The sequence below is a fragment of the Staurois parvus genome, unplaced genomic scaffold (assembly GCF_062004578.1).
Source record: "Staurois parvus isolate SC_StPar_1 unplaced genomic scaffold, SC_StPar_1.0 ptg000154l, whole genome shotgun sequence".
In the NCBI taxonomy this organism is placed as follows: Eukaryota; Metazoa; Chordata; class Amphibia; order Anura; family Ranidae; genus Staurois; species Staurois parvus.
In genome coordinates, this window is record NW_028317950.1 from 18,859,919 (window position 1) to 18,875,951 (window position 16,033).

Here is a 16,033-nt window from a genome sequence, read left to right on the forward strand (position 1 = left end):
CATGGAGCTCCTGCCAGGAGTACCAAATTTGTCTAGGCCAGTCCGGAGCTCTGAGGATCACTGGAATGCCTTCATCTCAATCCTGTGAATCAGACAAGAATACGTTTCAGGAAAAGAAATCCATAAATAAATGTGCACTTGTCCTATTACGTCACCAAAGCATTCACTATTTTTGCTAGGAGGATTCATGTACCTATAGACAAGATTGTCAAGTTTGTTGTTGAATGTGGAGGTCAGAAAGTCCACAATTTGCATCCCCCACCTGTGACACAGGTCCTGGAACACCTCTGGGTGTAGTCGTCCTGAACAATTGCCTATGCTTGGAATATACATGGTTAACAAGGCTGGAACATGAAGTTCTGTGCAGCACAGGATCCATTCTACCTCTGTTGCCATGCCAAGACGTATGATTCCTTCCTACTGATTGATGTATGCCACAGCTATGATGTTGTCTGACTAAATCCAGATGAGATGACCCTTTAGTAAAATGATATATTGCTGAAAAGACTGCCAAATTTCCCAAAGGTTGAGGATGTTGATCAGAAGACAACACTGCAAGTCTCCTGCACCACCAGGTTCCCGGGACTCCTCCCTAGCCTGACAGTCTGAGGTCCACCATGAAGATACTCCAAAATATGGGAAATAAGGAATTGCTCAAATCATGAACCACCAGGCCAGGGACAGTCTGGTCACCAGTGATAAAAGAATCAGTCCTTCCAGTGATAGGATCAACAAATTCCACAATGACAATAACATTGTAGAGGTCTGGAGTGAAATTATGTAAATGGAAATGCCTCAAAAGAAGCTACCATCAGACCTAGGCTTCAGAATCAGCTACTGGAGTGTCTAAAGTTTTTCCTGTGAAAGGAACACTCTGGCCTGAGTTGCGTCCAGGACTAGACCCAGTTATTCCAACTGAAAAGCCAGTTTCAGTGATAATTTCTGAAGGTTCAAGATGCATCTGAATTGCATGGTATGGACAGCCAAAGTTATGCTGCCCAACAAAGCCTGCGTCGACTGTTCCCTCTACAGGAGGTCATTTGAGTATCCTACACCTGGGGATGCCACAAGAGCACAGCATGGCTAATACTAGGGCTAGCACCTTGAGGAATACCTGAGGTGTGGAAGAAAAACTGAACACAGCAAAGTGTAGGAATTACTGGAAAGATGGAGACATATGCGTAAACATTTTTGTTCATGGAAGGAAAAAGTCTCCCTTGTTAAGGGAGGCGATGAGAGATTTGGTACATTCCATGCAGATATTTTTAACTTGAATGCAGCTTCCCAGAGCTTTGACAAAGAGCTTTGAAGAAAAAAACAAAGAAAATTGGTGCTAGCAAATAAATGTTAGTTTTTAACATAGCAGAGCTGCTCCTAGGACACTAGCAAAAAACTGAGGAATGCTGGTAGTAAGAGACATTACTCTGAACTGACCTACTATTTTTCTTCTGTCTGCCAGTGTCTAGTCCTCCTGTAGGTGGCAGTATAGTTTGAAGGTTAACCACTTGCCCTCCAGTGGATTTACCCCCCTTCCTGACCAGGCCATTTTTTGCGTTATGGTGCTGCTTTACTTTAACTGACAATTGTGCGGTCATGCAACGCTGCAACCAAATGAAATTTACATCTTTTTTTCCCCACAAATTGAGCTTTCTTTAGGTGGTATTTGATTGCCTGTGTGTTTTTTACACTATTAAAAAAAACATTTTGGACTTTTTGCTATTAAACAAGTCCAGGAAAAAAAAAAAAATCTAATTTCTTCAAAAGTTTAGGCCAAAATGTATTCTACGACATGTCTTTGCTAAAAAAAAATCACAATACATGTAAATTAATTGGTTTACGTGAAAATGTTTCTACTAGTAATGGTGGCGATCAGCGACTTTTACTGGGACTGTGGCAGACATTCTGACACTGAGGGGAACTAACTTGGTGTCACTGACATCCCCAGTGACACCAATACAGTGATCAGTGCTAAAGAACTGACACTGTACTAATGGCACTGGGCAGGAAGGGGTTAATATGAGGGGCGATCAAAGGGTTAACTATATGTAGGGAGTGTTTTACTAGGGGGAGGGGGGGTGTGCTTCACTGTAAGCACACTGATCGGGATGGCTGTGCTATGCACAGCCACCCCGAGCAGTGTGCCTGAGCTGACAGGGAGGAAAACTGGAAACAACAGTCTTCCTCCCCGTCGGAGATGCTCGATAATCACCGGGCACCGGAATGTGCACAGCCATCCTGAGCAGTGTACCTGAGCTGACAGGGAGGAAGACTGTTTGTAAACAAAACAGTCTCCCTCCCCCTTCGGAGATGCTCGGAAATCACCGGGCGGGTGCATAGCCCTCCTGAGCAGTGTGCCCAAGCTGACAGGGAGGGAGAGTGTTTGTAAACAAAAGAGTCTTCCCCCCTGTCAGGAATGCTCGGTAATCACCAGGCGCTCGTGTGCACCCCCTACCCAGAAATGCAAAATCACGTATATATATACGTGATTTTGCCCACCCGTGCTGCCCTGTAGCAGTATTTCTGCTATAGGACGGTCGGGAAGCGGTTAAAGTGTTACTAAACCCACAAGAGTAAAATCAGTCTGTATATGCAGTAAAGCATGCTTGTTATACTCACTGTGGAACCTAAGAGGTTAATCCTCTGCATTGTGTGAAAAGGCTGTTTGATCCTGACTTCTCTGCCTCTCTTCTTGTTCAAATATACACGCTGATAAGACAGACTGAACCTATAGCCCTTCTGCACAACCTCGGAGCGTTTTTTTTTTCTTGGGAGAATGCATGTTATCAGCACAGGGCCAATCAGCACTGTCCAGACAGAGGGTCGGGGGTTTTACATCCTCCTAGAGCAGAAAAAAACCTCTTCCTACAAGCTTTAACCAGTGCTCAGCTGAAGTCACAAGACTGCTCTAACCGCTGATGAGAAAAGGTATTTAGCGGTTTATATTTACTAAAGTAATTGCATTTCCATGTTCTGTATACTGTGGGAGACCAGATATAGTGAATGCAGGGTCCGGGGTTTAGTAACACTTTAATTCCTAATGGACAAAAACAGAAAATATATTTTTTGTTAGGGTTTATGTACCAGTTAAAGTAAACCTTTGACCAGGCTACATTTCTGCATCTTGTCTGCAGTGGCCGTCATTTAGTCAGGTGAATTACTCTTTAAATATCTTTTTTTCACAAGGTACCTAGCTATGGCTTACCTCAATAACATGATCTCTCCCATCCTTCCCATGCAGGGCTTCCACTGCGCAGATGTCCAAGCCACCAAATATTTCTGCACACGAATCCACCCACAGTTTGTACCTGTAGGCAAGAACTTGTTTATCTTCTAATCAGAATCTCAAATAACAATATCACAGGTGTTACTTTAAAGTGGAACTCTGCTTCAGGGCTATGATTTAAGGTACTATTAGATCTATATGATAAAGACATGCAAAAAGAAGTGAAGCTATGAACGGACCCACAGCAGAGTCAGCTAAGTGCAAGATGAATTCCGAATGGCTGTTACTGGCAATACTAGGTGACCACATCTAAGCAGTTTAGGGCAGCAGTGCACCGTATGATAACTAAGAAAAAATAACCATTTTATTCAGTAAACCCAATATACTTATATACAGTGCCACTTATAACTCCTTACATGTGGTAGATATTCTTCCTGGGATACCTCACAACCACACTTAAAACAGAACTATAGGCAAAACTTTTTTTTCATTTTGGATAGAGTAAGGGAAGGTTATAACCCCTGTAAGGTTTATTTTTGCCATCTGGGTCCCATTGTGGAGATTTACCTTCGCTTCCTGTCTTATAGCCAAAACAGGAAGTAAGAGGAAATTCCTGAAAATTAAAGAATACTCTTGAGGTCCCCAGGTCACCAGAACTAGTGTCCCCATTGGAAGATTTCTCCTCTACTACTTTTACACTTTAAAGGCTAAGTTCACTTTTAGGAATACAGTTGTGTTCAAAATAATAGCAGTCAGACATCACTAACCTGATCAATCACTGTTTTTGGTAGAAATTATATTTCTACATGGCAAATAATTTACTAGCAGCTGTAGTAGAGTAATAGAAATCCAACAGACCCAACAGTCATGACATGCATGCTGCTGATTCTGTGTAATTGAATCACTAATTGAAAGGGGCATGTTCAACATAATAGCAGTGTGGAGTTCTATTAGTGAGGTCATTCATTCTTTGAAAAACAGGTGGCAATTATTGCCCTTATTTAAGGAAGGAAGGCAGCAAATGTTGTACATGCTGGTTACAGTGCATTTCTCTCTGAAATTCTGAGGAAAATGGGTCGTTCCAGACATTGTTCAGAAGAACAGCGTACCTTGATTAAAAAGTTGATTGGAGAGGGGAAAACATATAAAGAAGTGCAGAAAATGATAGGCCGCTCAGCTAAAATGATTTCAAATGCTTTTTATGGCAACCAAAACCTGAAAGACGTGGAAGAAAGCGAAAAACTACCATTCGAATGGATAGAAGAATAGCCAAAATGGCAAGGACTCAGCCAACAATCAGCTCCAGGAAGATCAAAGAAGGTCTAAAGTTCCCTGTGAGTACTGTTACAATTAGAAGACGCCTATGTGAAGCCAAGCTATCTGCAAGAAGCCCCCGCAAAGTCCCACTGTTGATAAAAAGACGTGCTGAAGAGGTTACAATTTGCCAAAGAGCACATTGACTGGCCTAAAGAGAAATGGCGCAACATTTTGTGGACTGATGAAAGTAAGATTGTTCTTTTTGGGTCTAGTGGCTGGAGACAGTTTGTCAGACGACCCCCAAACACTGAATTCAAGCCACAGTACTCTGTGAAGACAGTGAGGCATGGTTGTGCAAGCATCATGATATGGGGATGTTTCTCATACTACGGTGTTGGGCCTATTTATCACATACCAGGGATCATGGATCAGTTTGAATACATCAGAATACTTGAAGAAGTCATGCTGCCTTATGCTGAAGAGGAAATGCCCTTGAAATGGGTGTTCAACAAGACAATGACCCCAAACACACCAGTAAACGTGCAACATCTTGGTTCCAGACGAACAAGATTGACGTTATGGAGTGGCCAGCCCAATCCCTGGATCTTAATCCAATAGAAAACTTGTGGGGTGACATCAAAAATGCAGTTTCTGAGGCAAAACCAAGAAATAGAGAAGAACTCTGGAATGTAGTCCAATCATCCTGGGCTGGAATACCTGTTCACAGGTGCCAGAAGTTGGTTGACTCCATGCAACACAGATGTACAGCAGCCCTCAGAAACAGTGCTTATACAACTAAATATTAGTTAAGTGATTCAAAGGAAAGCAAAATCTTCAAACATTTTTCAGTTTATATAGTGAATGTTTGAGTTTGTAAAGAAGAATACAAACACTGCTATTTTTTTGAACAGTCCAATATTCACTTTTCTTAAATTTTTTTAGAGGAACAACACAAATTTGATATATTTTTCTTTATGTTTTGATTTGGAATAGAATGTGTAGTGTTCCCAATGCATTTGTGTGTATGGAAATAAAAGCTATTAGAAGGATTTTGAGCTTTATTCACTTTTTTCAACACACTGCTATTATTTTGAACACAACTGTATATTACATGTTACACCTCTAAGTCCAATTAAAGGGACACAAGTCTTTTATGACCTCACTTAACGGTTTGGTCATATATGCCAGGTGAGAGTACAACCGGTGAAGGTGTACACATTCTTTGGCGGACTGCACGATATATAATTCGTATTACACCATTAGAAGAAATGTCAGAATCACAGATTAATTAAGGACATGTATGCAGCAGCAGCATGATTGCATTGTCACTTCTAATTTGATGTTAGATTATTATTTATATATTTATTCTATTCACATATTTGATATTTTGTATTACTACTGTTAGTGGAGCGCGACACTTATTTTTGATTTTTATTCACTGTGACACACTAGTATGAATATGTGTGTATTTGTTTTCACATTATTCACAATATTTAAATATTCATTCACATTGTCTATACACCATAGTAGCTCACAAAACCTATCACTGGGCTACTTCTTCCCTGGACAATCTGGGGGTCAAATTGACTCCTTCCTACTCCACTCCTTTTGCGACCAATTACTACCCACTTCTGAGGACTATCACCTCTCTCATGCAATCCTGGCAGTTCTCTTCCTTATCTTGGATTGGTCGCATCCATGCGGTCAAAATGACCATACTCCGTAAAATATACTATTTTAGGACCTTACCAGTCTACGTACCCTCCTTCTACCTGCATCTTATACAGAGGAGAATCCTCTTCTTCATCTGGGCCTACAAACGCCCCAGAGTTTCGCGCTGCACCCTGTATACCCACAAACTGCATAGGAGGATTTGGAGTCCCTAACATCACCAAATATTACATGGTAGCACAAATTTCCCAGCTCACCCTTCTTTATAGTACAACAGATATCCCCTATTGGGTATTGCTGGAGCTTCCCAACTGCACACTGATCCCTATGACAGCTCTTCCTTGGCTCCCTTATAGGCTCCACCCTTCTCCACGTAGCCCAATTATTATTCACAGCCTGCGAATCTGGGATATGGTTCGTTATTCGGGCAATCTTAATAATCCTCTTTTTCTTCCAGGCTTAGAACAGCCTACAGCAATTACATGGTGGTCATCCCATGGCTTCACACAGGTCTGTGACGTTCTTACATCCCGCACATTCCCTTCATGGTCTTCCATTCAGGAGACCTATGATGCCCCACCTGTGGAGTCCTTTTGCTATATACAGCTTCACCATTGGGTGACCTCCCTGAGATGTAATTCTACCTTACCAGATTAAACTACAGGCTTTGAACATATCCAGAGCTTTGGATACCATCTCCTTGATTTACTCCTCCTTGAATGCTACTGACCCCCCTTCTTCCACTTCCTATAAGCTCAGCTGGGAGCAAGACTTAAGGATCTCTATTGACCCTTAAAAATGGAACAAGGCCTGGTCATCCATAGCAAAATAACCCTTCAACACGACCATGCTGGAATCAGCCTACAAGGTCCTTCTGAGGTGGTATTGGGTTCCAGCTGGCATTGCAGGTATGAATCCATCTTACAGTGATAGGTGTTTCAGAGGCTGTGGCCTACATGGGGATGTGATTGTGCCACAACTTGGGGACAAGGTGCTTTGGGGGGGGAGCCCCCCCTGCCCCAAAGTACTCCCTCCATGTTGAGGGCATGTGGCCTGGTATGGTTCAGGAGGGGGGGGAGGGCGCTCGCTCGTCCCCCCCCTTTTCTCACCTGCGGGGCTTCATGTTTGGATATGGGTCTGGTGTCGATTTTGGGGGGGACACCATTGCGTTTTTTTTCTTAAATTTTGGCGTGGGAGTTCCCCTCAAAATCCATACCAGACCTGAAGGGCTTGGTATGGATGGAGGGGGGGCCCACGCCATTTTTTAAATAATTTTTTTAATTGCTGGCAATTCTTTCTTTTACATTCAGCTGTCAGTGGGGAACCCCGCTGACAGCTGAAACATTAATGCATGCTTTTCACTACTAAAATACCGCATTATTTGATAAAATAACTCATGCAGTATTTGAGTAGCTTTTTTTGTGAATTCAAACTTTAAAAAAAAACCAATGCTATGCGGTATCCTACCGCATACTTGGATGCAGTAAAATACCGCTTAGTGAATTGTGCCCAGCGAGCGTCTCACCGGGCCCCCTACTGACCCCGGGCCCTTGGGCAATGTCCAAATGGTCAGTCCGCTCCTGGTACATTATCAGGAATATGGTCTGCCCCACTGATTTCCTAAGAACAAATGCACACAGAACTTTCCATTTGTGTCTGGCATGCCTGAAAAAGAGGTCACAGAGGATATCTGTTCAAAATCATGAATGTGAAATATTGACCAAGAGCTCGGGGTGTTTTATGTATAAAATGAAGATTTACAGAAACTATGAAAATTTCAATGTGATGAGTCACACTTTGACTTTCAGTGTCTGTCCAGAACTGGCTCCATTAAGCTGGTCATTGAATGTTAAATAAGCCCTGTTGCAATGTATAAAAAAACAGTGCTTTTTGGCTCCTGGACCTCAGCACGCCTTGGACACAAGTAAATAGGTATTAGAAGGAATTAATTTTGTATTCTAGATTAGGTTAAAGTGACTCTGTTGCTGCTATGCGAAAGGAGACTATTAATACTTACTTGACCTGCTGCATGTGTCTTGGATCTGTTTTTTCTTGAGCTATACTGTCTGTGTGTTGTGGTTCCATCCGCCGATCGCTATTCCATTACTGTACTAGTGATATAGGGCATGGAGGCAAGAGAGAAGTAATAGTGTTCTTTTGCAGGGACTTATTTATTTAGGAAAATACAAAATCATTTTAAGGTTAGGGGTATCATGAGTTAAGGTTAGAACTGAATGGGTTAAATTCTTTAGGGTTAGAGTTAAGTACTACATTTTGCAATAATAGCATTAGGCTGAGGTCAGGAGAAGGATAAGGGATATTAGAACCAGATTAAGTGTGAATTATGGTTTCTGTGGGAGAGGGGGTGTTTAGATTAGCTGCTGGGGGCAGTCTAAGTGTTATAAGATGAAGGTTTTTTTTACTTTTCATTTTATTATTGAATGGATTGTTTAAGTAAGTTATCAAACTGTAAACCTGTTAGGTATTCGAGGAGCCAAACTCCAGCCCACTCCATGAAAAAAAAATGCAAAAACATGAGGTGGGTTTTATTATAATCAGAAGGCTAAATTTCCCACTAGAATTTAAAGTAGTTAGTACACGAATGGTGCTGCCTGCCATGGATCCACACATGAATGTTTCTCCTAGGCTACATATGGGTTAGCTATGGTTTCCATTACTAGTAAGTAGCCCCATGATGCATGCACCCTAAAAAACTTGCACTATTCCAGTGATGGGACTATGGAAACATACCTGTCAGACACAGCAATTTGTTCCAGCATGGCAGATCCAGTGTTAGTCTTCCAGTTCCCAGAAATTGAAGTTCTCCTGTAATATACAAAGAGAAAGACATTTACAGGGACCATTACCTTGACAATATTCTCGGCTTAAGTATGCATAGCATAGGGGAATGTTATCTATTGTACACCTGTCAGGAATGTTGCAGTGGAAGGTAAGGTCCTCATAAGCAGCAAAAAAACCCAACAATAAAAGTGCACAACAACCAACTAAACAGCTTTGCGAAAATCATTATTAAAAGTAAATGAAATCCAAACAAAAGAATAGTACCTTACTCTATATAAATAAATATATCTGTTTTTAGGTTTTGGTTGGAATGTGAAATGGTTAGAACCCCTGTCAGGCTTTCATTGCACTTCAAAAGATCTCGATATGAAGTGCCAAATGTTAAGTGTCACAGTCCAATATCTATTAATTGCAACTGATATGTTGAGTTCAAAGATGCCTTTAAGCAGCTCTCATACCCCTCTATTTGTCCTGGTGACCACTGTCACAGGAACAGAAATGGAGGGAAATGCAAAATTCTACCATTGTTACTGGAGCAAGCAAGAGGAAATCTCTCAATCGAGCACCCATTTTGGTGCTAACTCTCAAAGGGGGAATATAAAGCAGAAACTTCACCCTAAAGGAGAAGTTCTGCTTTATGCCACCCTCCTCTTCTTCTTTTGGCACTTTTTTCTTGGGGGGTGGGAGGGAATTGGGAGGTTTTGACAGGTAACCTGCTCCCACTTTCAGTGTGACTGCCTAGTATTTGTAGCAGCTGACTTTTAATTTTTTTCAAACAAGGTGAAGAACCTCTTTAACCTCACTGCAGAGGAGTTCTCCCATAGTGTCTTTAGAACACAAGTGAGAGGAATTCAGCAATCACAAGCGATGCTAGAAACATTCTCACCATTTGATTTTATTACACGTGGTCAATGTTTTTGCTAAAACCGTGCGCTTGAGCACAAATAATACTCGCTTGCCATCTTCTCATGACCCCCTTGAAGTTAAAAGTATGGGCAGCATTGCCCCAAAAGATGTCTTTTGATGACAAACGCATTGGGCAAAGCCTCCTACTGACGTCATCATGTTCTCCCATAGTGCCTCTAGAATACAAGTGAGCCGAATTCAGCAATCACAAGTAATGCTAGAAAAATTTACACCATTTGATTTCATTATACAAGGTCAATGTTTTTGCTAAAACCGCACGCTTGAGCGCAAATAATACTCACTTGCCATCTTCCCATGACTGCCTTGAAGTTAAGAGTATGGGCAGCATTGCCCCAGAAGATGTCTTCTGGTGACAAACACATTGGGCAAAGCATCCTACTGATGTCATCATGTTCCAGGAAGTAGATGTTGATGCCAGTTTGGTGACTATATTTACATGCGCATGTCTTTTAACTTGTGTGAATGCATTTCTTGGTTAGAATAAATCATTTTAAAGGTTTTACACTATAGAGAGGCTTCTTCTTTCTTGACTTACATGACATTTAATGTGGAAACTTGCATATACTTACCTTATTGATAGTGTCCCTGGCTGATACTGAGGTGGCTTGGAAGGTAACCTAGATGTCCAGGGACATTACACAAGTGCTTCATGACCACACTTAACTTTAAGGGCGTCATGGGAAGTTGGTGAGTACTCTGCTATCACTTTGGGTGTAAAGTGCTTGTCAGAGGCACTACATATAGAGGGTCTCAAGAAGAGGTGTATTTCACCTATTTGCACATTCTTGGATGGGACTTTTTTGGACTTATTCAGTTTAATTTTCTACTATAAGTTTTTTTTTTTTTTTATGATTTATTTATTCAATGTATACTTTTGCATTGAGAGCACAGATCACATTTGGTTAAAATTGTTTAGCACAACACAGTCATATTTCATTTGATTTTATTGTAATATATTTGGCCAAATGACACAACCCTGTTTTCATTTTAGAAATGTGCAAAAACCTCATTTGATTTATTTATTCATTTTTCTATTGGCTGTTATTGATGTATATGTGTCTTTTTTTTAACTTGTCTAACTATGCTTTCTGTGCCTCTGTTGTGGGTTCACTGTGAGAATCTGCTTGTCTGTGAGCAGTCAATGTGTAAGAAGAAAAATCTGTACTGCATCAAATTTCTCCTATTATTTGTTGTCACTGACTCATCTAAATTGCGTTGGGAAAACTCCAATAACTGCACTATGAAGGGGGAAATTCCCTCATCCTATCATCAATCCACACATCTACACAGCACTGACACCGTGAGTCAGTATAGATTACACAACCACAATAAAGAACGACCATATGTACAGCCTAAGAGAGGAAACATTCCTAGTGAACAAGTGCCCAACAATTGGGTCTCTCACATCTCCTATCTATATCAGCGGTTGCAGATGATTTTAGGAAATCCTAATGAACAGGGTCAAATACGAACCAGACACTTTGGGGTTAATTTACTAAACCTGGTTGACTCAAAATCTTGTCCACTTCTGCATAAAAACCAATCAGCTTCCAGGTTTTATTGCTAAAGCTTAATTGAACATGCTAAGGTTAGAAGCTGATTGGCTACCATGCACAGGTGCCCAAGATTCTGAGTCAACCAGTTTTAGTAAATCTCCTATTTTGTGTTGGGAGAATAGGTTGTCCACCATGACACAGTCACACAGAACAATCTGCTAAAATGGAAACTACTCTTTTGTTCAACAGCTTGCAGACTGACCACTGCAGATATACTGCTGCAGGGCGGCCGCTCTGTGCTGGATCATGTATCTGATACGTGATCCGGCTCTTCCAGTAGGAGAGGCTCGTGCATGCACCCATCTCCCTGGCTGTGCTGCGATTTGTTACAGCACAAGCCAATCTGCGAGTCCCGGACAATGATTTATGGCCAGCATCCACTAGTTGGCGGAGTTGATGACAGGACTGTAAACAACAAAGAGCTCTCTTCTGACAGTGGCGATGTGCTGGCTTTTGTTTCCATGCAAAGCAGGGAATAAAAATCGGTACATCTCTTAGAAAAATCAGCACACAGTAAACACTTAACATATTGTGATTTCTTAAATTTCCTAAAACTGGTTTAGAGCCCTTCCAAAACATGTGTGTTTTAGCTGTGCATGGTACCACATCAAATACATGTGATATGTTGCAGTGTCAATCATTTTGAATGGTACCCAAACTAGCCTTCAGCTTGCACCTGCACTACAGTGTACCTCAGTGAACCAAAACATTTGATGTGTGCAGTAAAAAAAAAATGGAGAAAGAGTTGGGGTTCATTCTAAATGAATGATCACAGCATGCTGAAAATCTGTTTTTAAATTGAGGTGTCAGACGCAAGCTGAAGTTTAAAATGAAGTGTCTACTTAGTATGCGATGGATGGAAAGGTAGGAGCTTTTGCGGTGTTGTGGTTTCAAAGCTGTAGCTGGGGCAATGACACGGAACAGAACTGTAGGCTCTTAATTGTTGTCACCCTCCTTGACTGTGCCAGGGTTATTCTATGATAGGGGCTAGTAATAGAAGCTTTATATTTCTTTCATAACAGGTTTACTTCAATTTAAACAAAATAAATCCTGAAAAATACTGCACATTGGAGAAAAACTGAAAAACAACTAAACAGGAAAGTGTAATGTGATCTGGCGATATTTGGACTAATGCTATCATATACAATATATTGAGGCCTCATGTACAATGAACGTTTCTGCAAATCTCTCCTAGACGCCTTTTGTCCTGGCACTGGTGTTTTGGCAGAAGCTTTATGCTTGGAAATGCATGTAATGTGTTTAGACGTATAAAGTGCTTAGGCGTGAGTTCATTTCACTGGCCAGAATAATATTTACAATGTTGGAATGTAGGGATCTTGATGACTTCTTTCAAAAGGCTGGAAGGAAAGGGTGAAAATATAAGAGATAATCATTTGTGCATAATTGCTTCAATTATCTAGTTTTTTCTCTGCCTTGCTCTAAGCATTTTGAACATTTGACACCCTTGTTGTGTCACACATCCCGGCTGTTTATGAGCTATGATTTGTCACCTGTGCACAGTAATTTTAATCCGGAAAGTCTCATGAACTGCCATATTGTGTGGTCAGAAGAAAGTGATACAGCACTGCCTGGCACACTGCCATCTAGTGGCATTTACAATCATGACATGGTTATGAATGTCAGCTGTTTCAACATGAGTACAACTTAAACCTAATGACCTCAAACTGGGGTTTCCACCCATTCTACAATCATAAATAATGAGATGAAATTGCATTATATATTTTTTTCTGCGTGACAAATACAGACCTTTCTAGAATAGTAACTAGATTGCATACTGTAAATAGATGGAGCAACTGAGTGTTGCCTTAGGCTAGTGGAATATTTGAGTGAGTCGCAGGAATGGAGTCTGTAAAACACTATTTGGATTCCCCATACAGTAGTATTTTTCAGCTTTATAACTGGAGACTGTTAATAAATAATTGAAGAAATAAATGTATCAAAAGTATATTCACCGAGCTAAACCACACACCAAAAAAAAAATAAAATTAATAAATAATATTAAATGGCCTAACAACTTAATGAGTGAATAGAAAATAACTCACATAAATAAATGAATAAATGGAACATGTCTAGTCTGCTGCCTTAAATAGTGAAATATCAATAATCACCCCATAAATCTTTATAATGACCAGTGAAAGCAGCTCAAAAAAATCAAGTATAACACAGTGACAAAAATAAATATACAATTCAATACTGTGCTATAACAAATAAATATAAATATATAAAAATCAATGAAATTAAATTAAATCAGTAAAAGTCCAATTCTTCAAACACATAAATACTTCAAATAAGTCCACCAAAAAATTATAAAAATGTGATTGAATTAAAAAGTCCTTCTGATCCACTAAAGTCACCACGTGAGCAAATTAAATTAGTTATGTAAGTGCATGAAACAGGGGCGGACTGACCATTCGAACACTCGGGCACTGCCCGAGGGCCCGGGGTCAGTAGGGAACCCCATAAGATGCCCCATAAGATCTGTGGATTGAGCATAATGGATCGGAGTCCGATCCATTATGCTCCCCAATCCGCAGATCCGATCCATCTTGCGGGGATCGTCGGCTTGCAACCTATATGGGGTTAACTGATCTTTCAACACCGGTCCGGTCTGCACATGCTCGAGAAGTGATGTCAGATGGAGGAGGTTCCTGCTATCGCGGCCACATTTCCTGGTTATAGACAAGTCCCGAATCTTGCACAGCCTTACCTAGATAAGTTAACCCCATATAGGTTGTAAGCCGACAATCCCCGCAAGATGGATCGGATCTGCGGATTGGGGAGCATAATGGATCGGACTCCGATCCATTATGCTCAATCTGCAGATCTGATCCATCTTGCGGGGATCGTCGGCTTGCTTTAAAACTTTCCTTTTCGTGGAGCTCGTGGAAAGGGTCCATTGTCACCCCCAGCGACAGGTGTCACCCGGTGCGGCGCGCACCCCCCGCACCCGCCTAGGGACGCCACTGCCAGCAATGGCCTACATGTTTAAACCTATTGTTTTTGGTTGACTCACACTGTTGCTGTGGTACTCAAGCATACCAGGGATGCCAAAAACAATGAATGTCACTGCAGCACACCAAAGTGAATTACACATGTTTTCAATTACCCTTATGTATCAGGACAACAAAAAGAAGGGAACATGGAACTCCATCCCTCTTACTATTCTACATAAGATAGAAGGGTATTTTGTGAATGCAGTGGGCTTGTATGCAAGTTCCTAAATTGGGTTCCCTTGCTAGAAAAAAAAAAAACCCAGTGCGTTCAGTGTGCCACAGGAAAAAAGCCTGATAGCAGGAGGAAGGCCTCTCGTACAGCTTCGGTTCTAGGGCCACTGAAGGTGGAACAGCAAGCACAAGAGCACGGCGGGGTATGAGTGCCTGTTCAGTCCTGTAGTCTGTGCAGGGATTACTGGCACTTCGCTGGGAGATGGGATGGCTGGACCGGCTGGCGGCAGTGCAGGCTGGCAGCAGAGCAGGCAGGCAGGCAGGCAGGCAGTGAAGCAGGCTGGTAGCAGACTGCATGCAGGGTCAGACAAGCCGGGTCGGTAACAGATAAGTGCATCAGACATGAACGGTAAACAGAAGAATAGTCAGGTCACAAGCCAGGGTCAGTGTTGGTGGAAGCAGATCAGGCAGAGTCAGAAGGCAGAGGCAGAGTCCAAGAAACAAGCTGGGGTCAATCACAGCTAATCAGTCACTGGAACAGGAATACAGGAGGGGGAGCTGAAGATCAGACAGCACAGGCTAATAGTGGTGCTGGGTTTAAATAGTCTGATTGGCGCCAACATTAGCAACGGGCTGTCGTGTGTGCGTACGCGAGAACGCAAATGCACACGACTATATGCAGCAGAACGGATCCTCGCACATCTGCGCCTGCGCTGCTGTGCACTATGGCGAGCATCTTCCTGACCTGAGGTCAAAAGTATGTAATCTACAAATTGCAAGGGTCAAGAGTGGGTAACTACAGAATGTAAGGATCAGAAGTGGGTAAACTATACAATGGAAGGGTCAGAAGTAAGAAACCTACAGAATACAGGGCTCAGGAGTGTGTAACCTACAGAGTGAAGGAGTCAAGAGTGAGTAACCTATAAGATGAAAGGGTCAGGAGTGGGTAGCCTACAGAGTGAAGGAATCAGGAGTTAACCTACCAAGTGAAGGGGTCAGTACCCATATGGAAGAAAAATATATTTGAAACATAATATATTCTTAAAAATAAATAAAAAAATAAATAATTGAAGAATATATTCTTCCCAAATATATTAACATATATTTGAAATGCTACAATTTTCAACATATTCAATATATTTCAATAAATAAATAAATATATATCTCTATCTCTCTCTCTCTCTCTCTCTCTCTATCTATATATTATTATTATTATACAGGGTTTATATAGCGTTAACAGTTTGCTCAGCGCTTTACAATATAACGGGAGGCAATACAATAACAGTACAGTTCAATACAAGAGGGATAGAAGCTTACAATCTAGGAGATCTATCTATCTACAGTATATATATATACTGACAGGAAGGCAGGAAGAACTAAGGCATGTGTCCAGGATGGGAGGTATATTTGTC

At 41.3% G+C, this 16,033-nt stretch overlaps 1 protein-coding gene across 4 annotated transcripts in view; it reads right to left on the minus strand.

The window, feature by feature from the left end:
• Positions 1-16,033, minus strand: part of SYN1 (synapsin I) — a 185,284-nt gene that overhangs the window by 21,126 nt on the left and 148,125 nt on the right. For all 4 annotated transcript variants that reach the window (XM_089675158.1, XM_089675157.1, XM_089675161.1 and 1 more), the window contains exons 8-9: positions 8,903-8,977; positions 3,203-3,305 (exon numbers count right to left, since the gene is read on the minus strand). In XM_089675158.1, the coding sequence (XP_089531284.1) occupies positions 3,203-3,305; positions 8,903-8,977 (178 nt within the window). The remainder of the gene's footprint in view (positions 1-3,202; positions 3,306-8,902; positions 8,978-16,033) is intronic.